The 18,068-nt window shown below is 42.9% G+C and overlaps 1 protein-coding gene across 3 annotated transcripts; it reads left to right on the forward strand.

Moving 5' to 3' along the window:
• The first annotated feature begins 480 nt into the window (after positions 1 to 480).
• Positions 481 to 17,490, forward strand: LMO4 (LIM domain only 4). 3 transcript variants are annotated; one of them, XM_066376727.1, is made up of 5 exons: positions 481 to 617; positions 3,883 to 4,121; positions 11,396 to 11,492; positions 11,857 to 12,012; positions 16,710 to 17,490. In XM_066376727.1, the coding sequence occupies exons 2-5, from the start codon at positions 3,886 to 3,888 to the stop codon at positions 16,716 to 16,718; spliced, it is 498 nt and encodes a 165-aa protein (XP_066232824.1). In that variant the 5' UTR covers positions 481 to 617; positions 3,883 to 3,885; the 3' UTR covers positions 16,719 to 17,490. The 3 variants fall into 3 exon arrangements, with proteins under 3 accessions (XP_066232824.1, XP_066232822.1, XP_066232823.1); XM_066376725.1 differs by lacking the exon at positions 481 to 617 and adding an exon at positions 726 to 1,126; XM_066376726.1 differs by lacking the exon at positions 481 to 617 and adding an exon at positions 3,556 to 3,690.
• Positions 17,491 to 18,068: the final 578 nt, after the last annotated feature.

Genomic DNA, 18,068 nt, shown 5'->3' on the forward strand with positions numbered 1-18,068 from the left:
GCCTCCGCTTAAGGGGACGTCAATCCCCAAGGGGCGCACGGGTGCGGGTCCCCAGGGTCTCCCGCGCGCTTAGAAGGCAGGTACGGCCCCCAGCGCCTCCGCTTGCGATCCGGGCAGTGCAGGGCAGCCCCGGCGCGGTCCCTGGAGCCCCGGTCACTTGTCCCCACTAGATTGAGGGCCTTCCCTCTCCTTCCTCTGCCCGCTCCACCGCCTCAGTCTCTCCCCCCGCCCCCAGAGTCTCGTTTCAGGCATCCCTTTGTCCTTTCCCGGATTGGCAGGTTTTATTATTCCGCCTGAACAATCCGGCCGCCCAGTGGCTGAGGGTCGCTGACGTCGGCGGCAGAGCCGGGGAGTAGTTGGGATTTTGCTCTGTCAGTAACACATGTGTAAGAGCCGCGGAGAGAGCGAGCGAGCCGGCTAGAGGCCAGCGCCGCCGCCGCCTCCGAGCCGGGCAGCAGCAACCCCGGCAGCAGCCCCGGCAGCGGCGCAGGCTCCCGCGCGCTGGGCCCGGCCGGCCGCAGCTCCTGCCTCCCCGGCCCGCCCGTCTCCTGGCCTCCGCACCCGCCGCCGCCGCCGCTCCCGGAGCTGTTGTTTCTGCGGCTGCTCCCCGGCCGAAGGTGCAGGAAGCTCGGTCGTGCGGCCGCCTCCGCCGCCAGCCCGGAGCAAGCGAGCGCGCGGAAAGGAGGAAGGCGGTGGAGGAGGAGGAGCGGGAGGCGCGCGGGCGGGGGCGGGGGCCGCCGGGCGGGGGAATCTACAAAGTGAAGCCACATTGCCAAACTTGCAGCAGCGATTGCAGCAGTTGCCGCTGCGCCGCGCCTGAAGCCGCGCCGCGCGGGCCGAGGGCTCCTGCCGCTGCTCGCGCGGAGCCGAGGCAGAGGACGGGGCAGAGACGAACACTTCTGTTCCCTGCCGCCTGCCACTTACTCGGGGCCCCCCAACCCAGCTTCAGAGCAACCCGTTAAAAATAAAAAAAGAAAGCAGCCCGTAGCACCCACCTCCCCTTTCCTGCTTCTGCGAGAACTCCCCCTCCTTCCAGCCAAGGCACCCCTTCCTTGGAAGCCGAGCGGCTTTGCTCGCATTTCGCCGCCGCCGCCTCTCGCAATATTGCAATATAGGGGAAAAGCAGGTAAGGGGACCTCTGGGGAGCCGCGGGCGGGGGGCGGGAGGAGGGGAACGATGGGGGTCGGGGATGTTTTCTTGGGTTTCCCTTCCCTTGCCTGTCCCGAATTGCAAGTAAACAATACGTTGGCTTGGATAATACGCGAGTCTGAAACTACCGAGGCCGGCCTGCGAGCTAGCACGGAGGGCAGCCCCCGACCTCCAGCTTTGTAGCGGTTCCTGCTTACAAAAGGGTTCTGGGAGACCGGGCTGGTGAGGACCTTGGAGGGGGGTGGGGTGGGGAGATTTTCAGTTCCTAAGGGAAAGGCAGGGGGTGCTGAAAGGAAGGTTTGAGTATGAGAAGTAGTGTGGGGGAAATAGTCACGACCCCCCACCCCCTTCTTCTAGTAAACATTATTTTTGAAACAGTGGCAGAAAGGACCTAAGTGAGCAGGATTCGGTGTTGCTGAGTCTTTTAAAAAATTCCTCTTGGTTTGTAAGTCTTTTGTTCCAATCCAGGAGAAATCCGGCGAATCACCTAATTAAAATCAAGACATGAATTAAGCATCCATTTTTGTACTACAAATTGCCAGCGCTACGTTTGTCCCTCCCTTGGTCTCCATTAAAAAACACCAGAGACGTTGTTAAAGGGGGGCAGATTTTGCCTCTAGCTGCCAGTTCTGCTTTCTATTTCACTGACTATCCCAGGACCTAAATTGCTTGGCTATGTAATTACTAGAGTATAAGCCTATTTAACTTAAAAGCTTTCTTTTTTTTTTTTTTTTTCCAACTCTAAATGAAACTTGATGAGGGCCCGTCCTTAGTTATCAGGGGAGTCAGTTTCTGGTCAGTCCTCTTGATTCATCTCTTTTAGATTTAATCAGCATTAAGGTATTGCTTGTCCTTAAGAGCTTTAGCTAATGGGGTTACTGGATGCTTTTCTCAGTGTAATGTTTCCTTTTCAAAAAAATATACATATATATTTACCTCTCACCAAAGATGGGGGTGGGGAAGATCTTGGAATCTCCTCCCTCTCTCTCCCCTGTTAAAAAGGAATTCGGAGCGATTAAAACGTTGGGGGAAACAGTTTAAAGACCTAGGGCAGGAAATGCAGATTCATTTGGGTTAGGGCTGAAATTGTAACAAAAAGCAATTCCTCGAGTAAATGCATCAGATAAATCAATTTACATAAAGGTATGATGCATTCGGATAAATGCAATGCTAATGGGTTTTAGAGTGGTCTTGTTTCCAAAGTCTCAGGGTTTTGTTACAGCTTAATTGGTGCAGTTCTTATTCTGGTTTATTGTGCGGTCTCTGGACACACGTTCCGGGACTCTTTCGGAGGAAATGTGTTTAAAATCGGCCTATTTACGGAACCCGAGTCCTTGTTTCGTTCCCTTCCCGTCTTTTTTTTTTTTTTTTTTTTTTTTTTTGCAGCCAAGTTGGGCCGGGGACAGGCAAAGTTCGCCCTCTCCCTTCTGAGGTATCAGCTGAATGTCTTCAGCAGATAACTGGGAGCCTCGGGGGGAGCCCACACTCTCGGCTTTCAGAGGACAAAGACAAAACAGGCTGCTTAATTGGCAGTAAATAACTTGATCTTTTTATAGAATAAGTGACTGGAGGAACACTAGGACTTTATTGGACTCCGGATTGGAGGCAACAAATTAATCGGTTTAGGCTAAGCTTTATAAATTGATTCCTATATTATACTCCAGTTGCTTCTCTCGTGACATTCATTAGGAAAGATTGGAGAATTTTTAAAAGCATTTTTGGTGACAGCAGGAATGACTCGAGTTTAACTTGTGCATCCTTTAATAGTGACTTCTCGCATATTATCTATAAACTCCTCTCTCCACCCCCCCTTTGGAGGAACAAAGCTTTAGCATTTAAATTGCTGATCAAGGGCAGATTAGGGAGACCAAAGTGGAGAGTGTTTGTGTAGGAAGTTAACAGGCATCCTAAAGTTCAATGATCTATTATTCTTGCCTGTGTCCTAAAAACCCAGAGAAAACACTCATTGATCTTCAAAATGAAATGAGATTTGGAACAATAATGGGAGATGGCGGTCACCACAATGGCATGTGAAAGGTGCTGTTTAAAATACGAAAAACCAGTTTCGCAACTTTACACACCGCACCCCTCCTCGGGTCCCTGCGCCTCCCCTCCCACCACCACGCTCTCCATCTCCCCTCTACCGGTTCCTCCCTCCTTGCTTTTCAGAAAACCGAACTATTTCCAACTTGTGAACTGCAGCTTGCTCTTCCCAGGGCAGAGCTCCGGAGGGAACGTGGCTCCGGCAGGGGCCGCCTCTTGACTCCCCTCAGCTCGCACTCGGGGCTCGGCCGGGGCTGGGGAGGGGCTGGGCGCGGCGGTGGGTGGGTTTGACCCTCATTTGCTGGAGGCGGGCGGCTGAGGAGCCGGGGAGAGGCGGGGGGGCGGGGGCGGGGGCTGGGAGAAGGCGCCGCGAGGGGTGGAGCGCGCCGCAGAGCCTCGTTCTCGGAGTTTTGACAGTACCCAAGCTGAAATTGTCAGCGGCGGCGAGCGCTGGAAAGTTGAGAGGAGCTCGTGGCCCCAGAACAAAGCTTGAGAAAAGTAAACAGGCGGCCGCTGCCGACGAGCCTCCCTCCTTCCCTCTCCCCCTCACCCTTCTTCCCGCCTTTACCCTGCTGCTTCCCTCCAACAGATCTGGGGGGAACTGGTTCGCTAAGTCACGCGATCCTTACTAACTTTCCCATCGCCCATGTTTTGTCTTTTCTCTCCCTTTCCGCTTCCCGCCCTCTGCAGACCATGGTGAATCCGGGCAGCAGCTCGCAGCCGCCCCCGGTGACGGCCAGCTCCCTCTCCTGGAAGCGGTGCGCAGGCTGCGGGGGCAAGATTGCGGACCGCTTTCTGCTCTATGCCATGGACAGCTATTGGCACAGCCGGTGCCTCAAGTGCTCCTGCTGCCAGGCACAGTTGGGTGACATCGGCACGTCCTGTTACACCAAGAGCGGCATGATTCTTTGCAGAAATGACTACATTAGGTAAGACTTCGCTGCCATTCCCAAGTTGGGCAAGCAGACCAATGGCAAGGCCAAAGGTTACCAAGGTTTTACGGAAAGGAGCAGGACTCCTGTGAGAATATATTGTATGTAGTCTTCACCTCAAAAACTTATGGCTGGCTGGATTAAAGGGATTCAAGAAACGTGTTAATCGTGTAATTTTTAGTGACAAATTATTGGCAAATGCCATACAAAGTAAAAACTGCCCATCCGGTGGGACTAGGGCCGCTAGGTGTGCAAAGGTTGGGCACTCTGGTGACCAAAATTTTAAGTGGTCAGCCCCTACTGGACCCTCTACTTAAACATTTCAAGTGAGAGTTAAGCTGCTTTTTTAAAGGAAGGTAGAGACCTGCATAGAAATTTGGAGACAGAAGGTTGACTTAAAAACGTAGTGAGAAATGATTTGCCTATTGTCATGTCTAAGTATTATATTTACATAAGCACCTTTAAAGTTTTTTTCAGTTTAAAAGTGTGACTCATTCTTTGTGTTGTCTCCTTGTGAAAAATGCTAATTACCCATCAGTTTAAAGGCTTACAATTCTTATAACCAAAAAAACTGAAAACCCAAACAAATAACGGTAATTTTGCTGTTCAGTGTTAGTGTGGTTTGTGATGTAGAATCTGCAGTTTTTTCTATTGAGGAATGTCTGAGGGATTTTGGGTTTGTTATTGTTGTTTGTGTCATTATCCTTGGTTCCCAAAAGAGATTTAGGAAAAGGGACTATAGAACATACTAATCTTGCATTTTAAAGCAATGTATGGGAACATTCTTATGTTGGTGTAATCAGTCTTTTCCAACAAGTTTCAGTGCAATTAATGGAAAGAATTCAGGAGGTCAGGTGCCTATAGGATCTTTTCAGGTGAACTCAAGCTACTTAAACTCATTAATTTGAAAGGAGGCATTTGAAGGATTACACATTTAATTTGAGTAAATGGTTTGATAGACTGATGCACATGAATGCTTCTAGAAGGTGTTCTGTTTCAACATTCAGTAATTAAAACAAAAATACACACGCACACTGTTGATACTAGAAAAGTGCTCAAGAACCATTCACTTTTAAAAAGGGTTGCATTCTAGTTAAATTTCTGCTCTAAATCGTTTTCTTTATAATAGTTAGTAATGGTTAGTAGAAAATTTTGTTATTTTTTTGAAGGTGGTGAATCAGTAAACCAGGTATTTTGTTTAAAGTTTAGCTCTGTTGTGATTCCTTCACTCTGCACCTAAAACTGCAAAAGATTCCAGTGTGATTCAGAGCTGAGTATATGTATGTTTACCCCAGTGATATCATCAGTGTAAAATGATGGGATAAAAATAACATTTGGTTATTTCAGTAAAGCAACCTGTGTCCATCCACTCTGCTGGCCTCCTCAATCAGCCAAGTAAAATATAAGAGGGGGAAGGCTTTTATTTTTAAATTAAGATGGCAGCATTAATTTCCCTAAGTGTTCTTTTAGAAGTAAATGTTGGAAAACCAGCAGGAGCATGAGTGTAATACTTTCTGGTACTCTTTCCAAGCAGGGCCATGAGCTTTGACAGTATTGCAATTAAATAGAGAGCAAAACTGGTAAGAAAGGAGGGTGATTTGAAGTGGAAAAATTGACAGTGCTGTTCAGACATGGTGAATGGTACAGATTCATCTCTTCTCCAAGTGCCTTCAAAAAACCTTCACTCTTATTACCACTAATTAAAAAGAAGATGGGTCCACTTGCATTCCCTTAGGACAAGTTTAGGCAAGTGGGTTCCTGGGACTCTCCATTCCTTTCCCTATACTTGAGGCCAAATATAAGTACCCATTTGGTGTTTTCTCTGTGGCTTAATGGAGCAGTGGAAGATGTGTGCAAGCTGAGCCTTAAATAATTGGGTCCTTATTTTCATTCCTTTCTTTTTGCCTCTGAATTTGAAAACTGGAGCCAGGTTTGCTGTTGAACTAGATGCTATCATGAGAACTTTAGATCGTCAGGAGGGACGAGTTCTTGCTCACTACCAAATTGATGGCCTCAGACTGCTCAGGGCTCATCAGCAGCTGATGCTCCCAACCCCCCATTTAATGAATCTCAGAAGTCTTTCTTCAGTATTTCCTCCCTCAATCCACCAAGAGGCCAATAGGGTGGAAAGGTGGGGAGGGCAGCATGGTCCTTTCCCTCTGAGGGCACCACCCCTCCCTGATCACCCGGCAGGACACTTGTTGGAGTTTTCAAGTCTACATGGAGGTATACTGAAAAGCAGAGTAACTGCTCTCTGGCCACGCTGCCAGGTGAAGGGGATCTTACAGCTCTAAGGCCTGGCTGGGACCACAGAGCCATTTATTAAGGGCTTTTAAACTGTCTGACTTTGAGGTTGTGGTTTTTTGAAAACAACCAACAATTGGGTAAAACGCTGCGGGAGAGCTGGAAGTGTGTGTGTGTGTGTTTGTGTGTGTGTGTTTGTGTTTGGGGGGGGGTACTGGGCACTGCTTTTCCCCAGTCCTCTCTCCTCTGGGCGACCAACTGTCGATTGGGCAGAGCTGGGCTTCTGCCTCCTCCAAGATTTCAGATAAAGCTGCTGCCTTGCTGCAGCGAATGCGCACAATTAAAAGCTTTAATTAGTGGCTCCTCCATTTTCTTGGTTCTGATGGGCTTTATCTAATGAGATCTGGTCTCTGGCTTAGATCTGCTCCGAATGACGTGTCCGCAATGAATGAGAGCTGCGTCGCAAACAAAACATTTAATTAACAAAATTGGCCTCTAAGAGAGGGAGGGAAAGGCAGGGGGTGGGGGTGGGGAGGAGGGGGAGGGTGAATCTTAAAGGGGCCAATGACTGTACTCTCCCCACCTTACGAAAGTCGGGGAACCTTGGAACTGTCCCCTTCCTCCCGACCCCCCAGCTCAATCCAAGAGCCACTAAGTAGCTTCAGAAACTCCGTTTCTCAGTCTTCAAACCCTTCTTCCTCCACCTCACCTCGGGCCCGAAGAGTGGCTCCGAAAGTGCAGCAAGAAGAGGAAGTTCAGTGATGACGGGTGGAGCTCCAGGTCCTGGGAGGGCGAGGAAACGAGCCAGAAGCGCCGGTGGTGGTCCTCAGTGAGCCTTTTCTAGCTAGCCCGAGACCTCTGCCAAGGCGCCCAGCCGGCCAGCGGCCTCGGGCCCGCGAGGGGGCGAGCGCAGGGCGGGAGCTGGGCGAGCGAGTCGCGCTTTCTTTCCCCACTCCTCAGGCGGTTCACGTGGCGTCCACAGCCGCAGTGTGCTGGCCGCAGGAGGTGGGGGCCCAGGGCGGGAGCGGGGGGATTGGTGGTGGTTGGTGGTGGTGGAGGGTGTGTTTGGGGAGGGGGTAGCGTTAGGAACCGAGGCGCCGCCAGACAGCGAGTTCATTTCCCTGGTAATCAACAGCAAGCTGCTATATTCAGAGAATGCTGTCCCTTTAATTGAACAGGCTAGGTAATTAAATGGCACTTTTCCAATAGGACGTGCTAGGTAAATCTAATAGTTGGTTATTTAATATCACTTTGAAGTCTGCCCACTCAAGCACAATGACAGCACAGGAGCATGTGAACTATTAGCTAGGAGGAAAAAAAAACCCAGGATCTCAAAAATTAATTAAATCGCATGCAATTTAGGGGGAACGTTTATCTTGATTTGTCATAACAGAATTAATTCAAGGCCTCCAATTCACTTGGGGGCAGATCTGTTACTCTGAATTAACCAAGCGTAATTTGGCTGATTTTTTTTCTTCTCTCCCTCCCCTTTCTAATGCAGCAGTTGTGATTATTCACAGCCCCCCTCTTAAGTATCAATAGCTTCTGGTGCTTTTAAGGTGCTTGGTCTCTAGTTATTCTAAAGTACCTTTAATGGACTTGGCTCCAGGCATAATTTCTAGGTTGCATTTCTTTGTTACATTTAATATAACTGGTGCAGAATTTAGATTAAATATAGGAACCTGCTGGAAAACCAATTGCTTCTGGATCAGTAGCTGTGGATGTGCATTTTTCTCCTCAGATAGGTTGCTGATATTTACTTGCAGGTACAAATGTATACCTTTCAGCCACACTCTTAGAAACACACCTCTCTTTGCCCGAAAGCAGTTTAGAAAACACAGCCGGGTAGTGCTCTATATTGCCTGTATTTTGCTTGAAGTACTAACACAGTAGAAAATAAGCCCACCTATTGGTCATTGAAGTTATGGAAAGATGCTAACCCTTACTGCTAAACTAAAAATACGGCTTGCTCTCCATCTCTTTTGTCAGCAAAAAGAGTTGAAGCTGAGCCGGTAAGCAGTACTAACACTACATTGTGCTCTTCATGTAAGAGCCAAGCACCTTGAAAGTGCAGAGGTTTGGTGGGATTTCTTCCATCCTTTTTCCCTTTTTCCCATATAAGGAACCTCTTGATGTTTGTGATTGATTGCATTGCCCAAATGCTGAAATATTAACGACCTTCTTGGACTGAGGACCCAAAGAAAGGAAACTGAAACCGATTCTGTCATCACAATTAAAGACTCCCCTGGCTTTAATTAGCCTGACCTGGGGTATATCTCCCCGTTGCTTGAGTTAAAGAGAAAAGAGCCCATTATAGTCCAGTCTGAGACCGATAGCTACTTAATTGAGCACCTAAAGCCTCCAGCCTTTTAAATCAAACACTGTCCTGGACAGTCCCCCTGGTTAGATAATTAACTCTCTAGTGCACTGAAACGTTGTTAAAAGAAAAAAAAAAAAAGAAATAAAGAAACAACTTTTCAGAAAAAAGGTGGAATTCTAATGGTAGCCTTCCTCTCTGGTAAAAGGAGATTAAAATGTGTATAGACATGTAAGTTATTCAGCTCTGAGGCGGCCTTAAAGCTGTAGACACGGAAAGACCTTAACTCCATTAATGATGTTCAGTAGCACATCGATCCTGGGATGGTTTTGGTTATTTTCAAACTCTGTAACTGTAATTTTTAACACTAGGAATCCTATGATTTTATGGGTGAATGTTTCCTGAAAGGTTATGAAAGTGGTTTTGGAGAAAATCAGGTGTATGAAAAGCTTTTGAATTACATATGACTACCCTGATTATTAAAATACACTTAGATGTTGAGGACATACAACTGACTTTACTTGGGGTGAATTGTTAAATAAACGAACACTTTAGGTTGGGTAATCAGATCGATACTGTGAAAGGGTATTTTTGAGATGGAGTGTCACTCTGTACCTGTTGGTAATAGCAACCATAATTATAGACTCCTATCCATTAAAATACTTCTGGATTGCTGTAAGAAGATATTTGGTTCTTAGCTCTGGTAAGATTCTGTTTCCCACCTTTATTATCTACACACACTACTTTATCCTTGGCATGTATTTGACCACATTGACAGGTTTTTAACTTTATTTTTACCTGAATTATTTGAATTTGGTACCCCTCTTGGGGACTGCAATAACCCTGCTGTTGACTGTAAACTCTATCCCCATGCCCATGCTGATTTTCTGGCCACTCTGCTTTTCTGAGAATCCCCCCTGCAGCATCAACTGACAACTCAGGCTTGCCTGATGCTGCAGGTAAGGCACCAGGAGGTCCTCATCAGCGCTCCTGAAGTGGTCCAGCATTAGGAGATGGCAGACCAGCAGCCCCCAAGCTCCTACGCGTGTGGTCCTACGGCTGGAGGTCCTGACAGTGTATTATTTCAGCTTTCTCTCTGTAACTGTTCTGATGCTGCAAGAACGTGTCAATGTGTCGTGGATCTCAGACTAATTAGTTTTGAAATGGAGTTTTGATTGAACTCTTCAAATCGATGCTGCTGCAAAATTTGTTTCTCAGGCTTCCTATTAAAAGCCATCTTAAGGGGCAGTTTTACTACTCTCCCTGTCGTTCAGTCGATACATTTAATAACAACTTACAGGCTATTTTCAATAAAGTGGCGACAGCAAATTAGTAGTTTGAACATGACAAGCCTCTTCTGCAAGACCAGATTCTGAAAACTCAAAGCAATTATTTTTATATAGAGGCATGCCGCAATCATTCAGATTACGGGGTGTTCTATAGGAACATATCTCCTAGTTTGACACAAACTGCGTTTTGTGACTTTATTTGGACAAGGAGGAAATGCAAATATTAATATTTATTACAACACCAATATGTTAATTTGTAAGTCCTATTATTTTGTTTTTCTCTGGTGAAAGTGCCTCTCTGACTCTGCTTGTTCTGATATCACCTTTCAATGTGAAATCATTCTGGTCTGTTTAATAAATATTTGTGGCTATTAAAGAGGGAAGCCCAAAAGCAAATAAAGCTTCCCAGCTTGAGTCTACAGATTCCATAAAAGCCAAAGTTCGGTATTCATTAAAATATTTTGTTGCGCCTGTAGAAGGCTATAAGGAATTATGTATATATTTTTCTTCAGTGCACCACACTTCCTTGAGCTTTCCCCTCCTCTGCAGCCTTCTCCTTCTCCCCCTCCTCCCCCCATGGCAGATGTTGTGGTCTCATTTGATTGCATAGGAAAACTGCAGTGATACAGCAAACACCCAGAGAGATATGATGACAAATGGGTCCAGATCCCGGTAAATTACTTTCTGCTCAAATCGAAATTTCATTCAGTTTGTTGCTAGCAGAGATGAAGTAATCTAAATTGTGGACTCAGGAGCAGATAGAGGGAAGTTGGAGCAAGCATTTCATTATCAAGAGAGAGAGAAGGTTAGGATGAAAGAGATGAGCAGAGGCAAATCTTAAGTGTTGACACCATGATTGAAAAGGTTAACCCATACACATTATATATCAACCTGGATAGCAGAGAGTTTCTAATGGAAAGTCTGCACTGATGGAGGTTTACGGGAGTTTCAATACACTGAGCATGATGTCTTCTTAGATATACAATCAAATCCTCTTAACCCTTTTGATGACTCATATCTCAAGATATGATTAAAGTACAAAAGAGTTCTTCATATAATTTCAAGGACACAATGCATTTAAACTCCAGTCATGAATTGTATCTTTTTTTTTATGATGAACCCAGTAATCTGATAAAATGTGTGTAGAAAGAATTGTTTTGTATTTGCTAGAGGTGTAAGTCAATATTTTGATTAAATCTGGGGCATCCTCTTCCTCTGCGGTAGGCAGAAGTTAGTTGTGACCCCGAAAAGGATTTTTCCCGGTTATGTGAATCACTGGTAAAGTGTGAGAGACCAGTGCCTAAGCTTTTAGTCTCCGTTAAATGCATTCCAAAGGGAGAGCCAGAGGCCAGGCAGGGGATTTCTTTCTTTTTCTTTGGTTCAGAATTATTCATCGGTGTCACCTGTCATCTTTGTTTCAGGTTATTTGGGAATAGCGGTGCTTGCAGCGCTTGTGGACAGTCGATTCCTGCGAGCGAACTGGTCATGAGGGCCCAAGGCAATGTGTATCATCTTAAGGTAGCATTTGTGCCTCTTCTCGTTTTAAAAGAATCCTGCCTCTCCTTAGGAACTGTTTTCTCAAGCCGCACTGAAGGACTCCATTGAGACTGGGTTGGCAGTGATTACTCCCCACTCACCCACCCCGCAGTTCCCCCACACCACACAAGCACATGTCTTTGTATGTTTCCCACTTTGGGCTGATCCAATTTACTGCGTTTTGGCTTACTAATTTCCGGAATCATGTTGAAGGAAGAAAAACACTAAACCCTAAGTGGTTCTGTACTTGACAGATAACTTGTTTAAAACAGTTTATGATCTTGTGACCAAAAAAAAAAAGACTTAATTTGTATTTGTTTTCAATGGGCTTGCTTTTCCCTTTCAGTGTTTTACGTGCTCTACCTGCCGGAATCGCCTGGTCCCGGGAGATCGGTTTCACTACATCAATGGCAGTTTATTTTGTGAACATGATAGACCTACAGCTCTCATCAATGGCCATTTGAATTCACTTCAGAGCAATCCACTACTGTCAGACCAGAAGGTAAAGACCTAGTACTTACTAATAAGCTTTATTAGAACAAGTTGGGAGGAGGCTGAACATTTTTGTACCGAGCAAGGGAATTTTCCTGGGTGCTTGTATTTTTGCATGTTCTTTTCAAGAGATGTAGACTACTTATACATACAGGGGTCAGAAATATAGGAGAGTTGATTAAATTGTGACTCTCTTCCAGTTAAAAAAGAAAAATCCTTACTTAGTTTGTGGTTTCACCGATATTGAACATAGGATTATCACATTCTAAGTTGAACAAAGCATAAAACTTCTATACAACTGGTTTTTTATCCCCTTTGATAATGTTGCTATTCAGGAGCAGAGTGGATGTGAATAGGTTATTGTGGGAGGAAAATTAGAACATTTATGGTAGGAAAGGGAATCATCTTTGTCATGAAAGAGTGGTTTCTGTATTAGTAATAGCAGGCCAGACTCCGGGTGCTTTAGAAAAGCATTTTTAAAGCAGTTTTACAAAACATTCTGTAATTCCAGACAAGAACATTTTTGTTGATTGGTAGTCCCGTAAAATTTGAATAACTTAAGACTTTTGAAAGAAAAGTTCTGGCTCTTTCCAATCACTTTGGGCCACAGATAGCTCCATTATAGATTATGTATCTTGATTCTTGATCCCCAGCTGGAAAGTTTTTGGACCAGATTTAGAAATGAGGAAATTATACAAGCGTACAAATCATATACTATTAGAAGGCACTTCAGAGGGAAAATTGGTGATCAACAGTTGTCCAGCACCCCCAGTACGGGATTGTTTTAGATGTATTTTAATCTCCTTAATAAGTCCTATAGCTATGCAAGTGAGTGCATTTTGATAACTGCTGTGCCTAATTTGTAACAATTACTGTCAACCTTCAGTTAAGAGACTGTTCATTCCACACTGGCCCAGAAAAGAGTGAAATGTATGACTCGTGTGCATAATTTTATTCACATCATATTTCATACTGATTATGTATTGATGACATTGATTCATTTACTCTTTACAGCGCCACTTGCATGGATATTAAATCTTATTGACCACAGATGAATTTTAATTTCAGATTGGTGATAGATTTTTCCATCAGCTCTGATAGTATGTTTGACTTTTTCATCATTAACCCAGGCAATCACACAGCACTGAGTTATTGCATTGAAACAAAAAGTGCACACTTCACTTGGTAATTCTTTATGGATTTACAATAGGGACTTCATTAATGTCTGTTGTAAGGATCACAAAAAACAACATTTATCTGCAAATAGGAATTTAGCAAGCTTCAAAAGTTTGGGGGAAAAATACCAGGCTTCTTTGTCTTCTGTACTGCATTTTTTTTTAAATGCTCTGTGTGGAGAAAATGACTAATATTTGTAAACTTTTAACCATTTAAAACAACAGTGCAACATTTTAATGCTCACATTTATTGTTTTCCCTCAGTCAAGTGTATGAGATATTTTTAAATGTATTTTTCATTTCTTTACTAACGACATGTTAATTACATCACGATATGCATACTTTATTTAATTTACTAACACGGGAAGCTACATAGACCACTGTTTTGGAAACAGAAGTAAAATTTTTTTATTGCAAATTAACCAGTCACCATTTGATAAGGCATTTCAAGTTGCTTTAAGCAATGCCAGTGTATGTAAATACATACAGATTTTTATGGTATGAATTGAAACGAAGTGAATCTACAGGGTAGAGTTGAGAACAATGGATGGATAACATATATTTTGAGATGGGCATTCAGTTTGGAGGCAAAGCCATCTGTAGTTATCCAGGGCAGGGCAAAAGTAGGGTTTACAGTTGTGAGTACAGGAAGCATGAGTTTATTCTTGCATTACTATTTATTATTATATTATTTTCCAAACGAAGAATGGTACACATGCTTTTGCTTCAACCTGCACTTGGTAGCTCAAAGAAAAATTAGCTGGGAATGGCATCGTTGATGTCTTTCCACCTCTTCTGATGTAAAAGCTTAATTTTCTCCAAAATTCTCTTTTCAAGTTTAATGCTGGTTTTATACCATTTCTTTCCGACTTAGCAAAGTATTTAAAAAAATGATCATTGCCGCTCACCCACATGCCTGGTGAGAGTGGAGGCGAGATGGAAAATGTGTACCGACTGACGTGCTGAGAACGCAGGCAGTGGCTGTGTTAGCTGGGAACTGAGTGCGGAGGGCACGTAAGAAATACAGGCAGGATCTAAGGACCATCTTACTGAGTACAGGATGATGTAAATGTAGAGGTGTTAGGGAGGAAACGGAGGAACAGGGAAAAAAATCTGGTTTTACTTGTGTACAAGATTGCATGGATTGTGCCTTTCATCTAAGTCTTCTGTTTTCCGCACCTCTTTCCGGATGGTGAGAGGTAGGGTGTTCATTTTGGAATACAAAATATACTAGGCAATGAATAAGAATCTCCTAACCTGTATTTTCTTGATGTTGGAGGCCAAAAAAGACAGGTGGCCTTCAAATATTAATAGCTCTTAAAAGGCGTAAGGAAATACAACTTAAGGATATGTTCTTGTTAGATGTTGGTGAGAAGCTGTGTTTTGGGGGTGATGTTAATTAAGAACATTTCCCTTTTGGTATAAATGTCTCACATTTTTGCCCTCAGTGCTCAGCTCACCACGAACACAGTCAGTTCACAAGGTAGTTTTGTAAATAAAGGTTTTGGGCAAGCTGAACGTGGTCCAGAGAGATATTCATGAGAGGGCAAGGGGGAAGAGGTAATGAAAACACTTCCTGGTGGAACATAAACTGCTTCTTGGATCAGGAGACTGCTTTACAATTAGTTTCCCAAAAGCCCCTGGCATTTCTTTTCTGGAAGAGATGAGATGGGGAGAAATGACAAATAGCTTCATTTTATTATTTTCTTTTCTCTAGTTCTCCATATTTCTGGTAGGGAAAATTGGACATTAATTTTGGCTGCTTTCCTTCTATACGCAGAACCAATTATGTTTTTAGTGCATGATGCATAATAAATATACCCCAGTATCTTCTGGCTTAAAAGTAATGAGTTGTTTATTTGTATATCCCTTCTTTAAAGGCAGCTAATTGTATGGAAGGGCATAGAACCCCCCCCCCCCCCATCATCTGGACCCTTTAAACTTTTATTCTCCTCCTGAAATCTTTTCTAGTTGTCTGCTATGGGTAGTTTATTTTTTTTCTGCATCATTGGCTTTTGTATATTATGAGAAAAAATAATTTTAAGCTTTTAAATCAGATAGTCTCTTGACAAATCTCAGATCACTGGTGTTGAAGGACCTACAAAATGTTATAGCCTATATCATTTAAAGAAGGCTTGGCTATCTTTAGGAGAATATTACCTTCTAGAGAGGTATGTAAATCCTTAATCAGGAATTGTTGCTAATTTTTTTTTTCTTTTTGTAAATTTTTACTTGCTGTGGAGTTTTTTCTTCCACTCAAGAGTAATGTTTCCACCTAGAATTAACAGCTTTTTAGTAAAATAAGAGATCATCACACCTCTTTAGTTGGAGGAAAATTAGCGACTGTCCTAGTTTACATATCACTTTGCAATTCCCCTGTAGTTACATAATTGGTATTGTGTGTGTGTGTGTGTGTCCATCGTAGAGGACATTTGATGCTCATTTATTAAATATGCTCGCTGGCTGCTACCGCATCTTTGTTCTGGACAGACAAATTACCTTTCTCACACTGAGCTTCTACTCTGGGGAATTAAGCCTCCACCACTTTAATTAGCTTGGAAGTGGGGGGTTGCAGTTCCTAATAGACTTCAGGCTTTTAGTAAGTTAGGGAAAGGGTAAAAAGAGAACTTCCTGGGAAGCTCAAAATGTCATTTAAAAACCATGAAAGTCTAATATATATTATTTCATTTTGGTAATTGCAAATAGATTGTATTTGACGACTGTGTGGATTATCATGTCTTAGACATTAAAATTAGACTTTCATTAAACTACGTTTTTTAATTGATCATAAGTCAGTAACGTATATGTTTGATTTATATATTCAGAATATTTATGTAAAGTGACAGCAGATGAAAAGTAGTATCTGAATATATATGTGTATGTACATATAGACACACATGCACGCAGCTACTCATGTATGTAACACACCTATATGTTAAGGGGGCGACGTAGATGAATAGGTGACATGTAGGAATATCAATAGTCATAACTGCCAATCTGCCAATATTTGCTTAGCTTTATTAAGTGCCAGGCACTGTTGAAAGTGCTTCATATGTATTATGAAATCCTTATGACTTTAAAGATGAGGAAACTGAGGCACAGACAGGTTATGTAACTTGCCAAGGGTTACACAGTTGAGCATATTAACCCAAAACTTCCTGGGGAGGGACATGTCTCTGAATGTACCTTTGAAATGTGACTACTAGGTGAGATGTTATCATTTATTCCTTACAGAAAGAAACGTACTTTTAACATAGAGTTAAGCAACTCATTGTACAATTCAACACCAGAAACTTTCTGAAAGTCCATTTATTGTCTCATTTTCTCTGCTAGTAAAACTGCAGAAAATGTTATGCTTTAGTTCTTCACTGCCAGAGTAAGTAGTGTAGAAAGTCTCTATCAAGTCACAGTTGGAAAGTAATCTAATAAAAGAAGATTAGTGAATGTAGAGAAGACGAAAGCAGTCATGTTTGAGTTTGATATCTCTCAAATTTAGCATTTTAGCTAAGATGCCCGTTTTTATTTCTTGCAGGTCTGCTAAAAGGTCAGAGTAATGCAGAATGCGTGCCTTCATCTCAGATTTTGTTCATCACAGGTGGATCCCATGTGTCTTCAGTAGACAAGTCACCTTTGTAGCTAGCACCAGTGCCAGCCAGCTCCATGCCATTGCACCTTCTTTAGTCTTGATTGCCCTTCCTGCATTTATTGTTGTATTAAAATGACTGAATATGAACATTAAGGACTCCATGAACCTGGGCTAATGGGAGACTGTAGAGAAAATGAAAAAAGATCCACCGGAGGACATCTTGGGGGTGGGGGGAGGGAGCTTGGGAGGAGGGAAATGACTAATGAAACTAATTAAAAGAAGCATTCAAATCTGCTTTCTACCCTCATTAACAATTAGCAGGGCACTGGCCAGAGTTTGTACCCTGTGTTTTACCTTAACAACATTCTATTTGCTCTTTGTATATTTAAGTGTTGTAAGGAAATGTGTTTCAATCAAAACTGAACATGAGATAAAGAGATGTGGCTTTTGTGATATTCTATCACAAATACTTTTATTGTATCTCTGTAAAATACAATGTATGTATGCATGTAAGTGTTTTCGTCCTAATGTTGCTACTCCCACAGCGAAGAAAAAGAACAAAAGGAAAATTTGGAAAAAAAATCAAGCTCATAGCAGCTACTGTGTAGAAACTTTCCCCTTCTTCTAATTTGCTGAATGAAGAAAAAAATCTTTTATTTGTGATATTTTCAGAGACATTTGCTCTAGTATGGTGTATTTAAATAATAAAAACTTAAAAGAAACAATATTTGATGGAGTTTGGGTTTAAACACTGCTTTTTCTCTTGTATTTTGGAAAATTTTAGGGTTTTTAAAATTTGATACCAAGTACACCTTAAATTTTAGAGGTTGAGGGAGGTGGTGTGTATATTTATTTAGCTCTGAGCCAATAAGGTATTCTTCAGATTACTTAACCATGCCATTTTTGGCAGTGGTACAAAGCAATATTTCTAACGGAGTCCTTTTTGTAAGGTCAGAATATTCTTTTAACAGCACTTCATTACACTTCTCCTGTATCACAGTGAATCTTTTGTATTTATATATAAATATTTGTTTGATTCTTCAGCTATTTCATTTATTCTTTTTTCTCAGTAGGAAAGCCCTGTGTATTGATGAAAAGCATGTTAAAGAATGTGGACTAACCGTCTTGTTCTCTTACCAAGTTTATAGCTTTTGAAGGAAATAGCATTTGCAAACCATACCTGTACATATTTTGAAGTTCTATTAGTTGTTAGGGACCTAGTGCTCTTTTATAGTCATGTTCAGTGGGTGAAGCAGCCATTTCCTGGTGAGCTTTCAGACTCCTGTGGTCTGCTGTATGATTTGT

The sequence above is a fragment of the Saccopteryx leptura genome, chromosome 3 (assembly GCF_036850995.1).
Source record: "Saccopteryx leptura isolate mSacLep1 chromosome 3, mSacLep1_pri_phased_curated, whole genome shotgun sequence".
NCBI lineage: Eukaryota > Metazoa > Chordata > Mammalia > Chiroptera > Emballonuridae > Saccopteryx > Saccopteryx leptura.

Coding starts and splice junctions, on each gene's coding strand:
- LMO4 (XM_066376727.1), top strand. CDS start 3,886: ATGGTGAATCCGGGCAGCAGCTCGCAGCCGCCCCCGGTGACGGCCAGC. Junction 4,122..11,395: donor TGCAGAAATGACTACATTAG/GTAAGACTTCGC, acceptor TCTTTGTTTCAG/GTTATTTGGGAATAGCGGTG. Junction 11,493..11,856: donor GCAATGTGTATCATCTTAAG/GTAGCATTTGTG, acceptor TTTCCCTTTCAG/TGTTTTACGTGCTCTACCTG.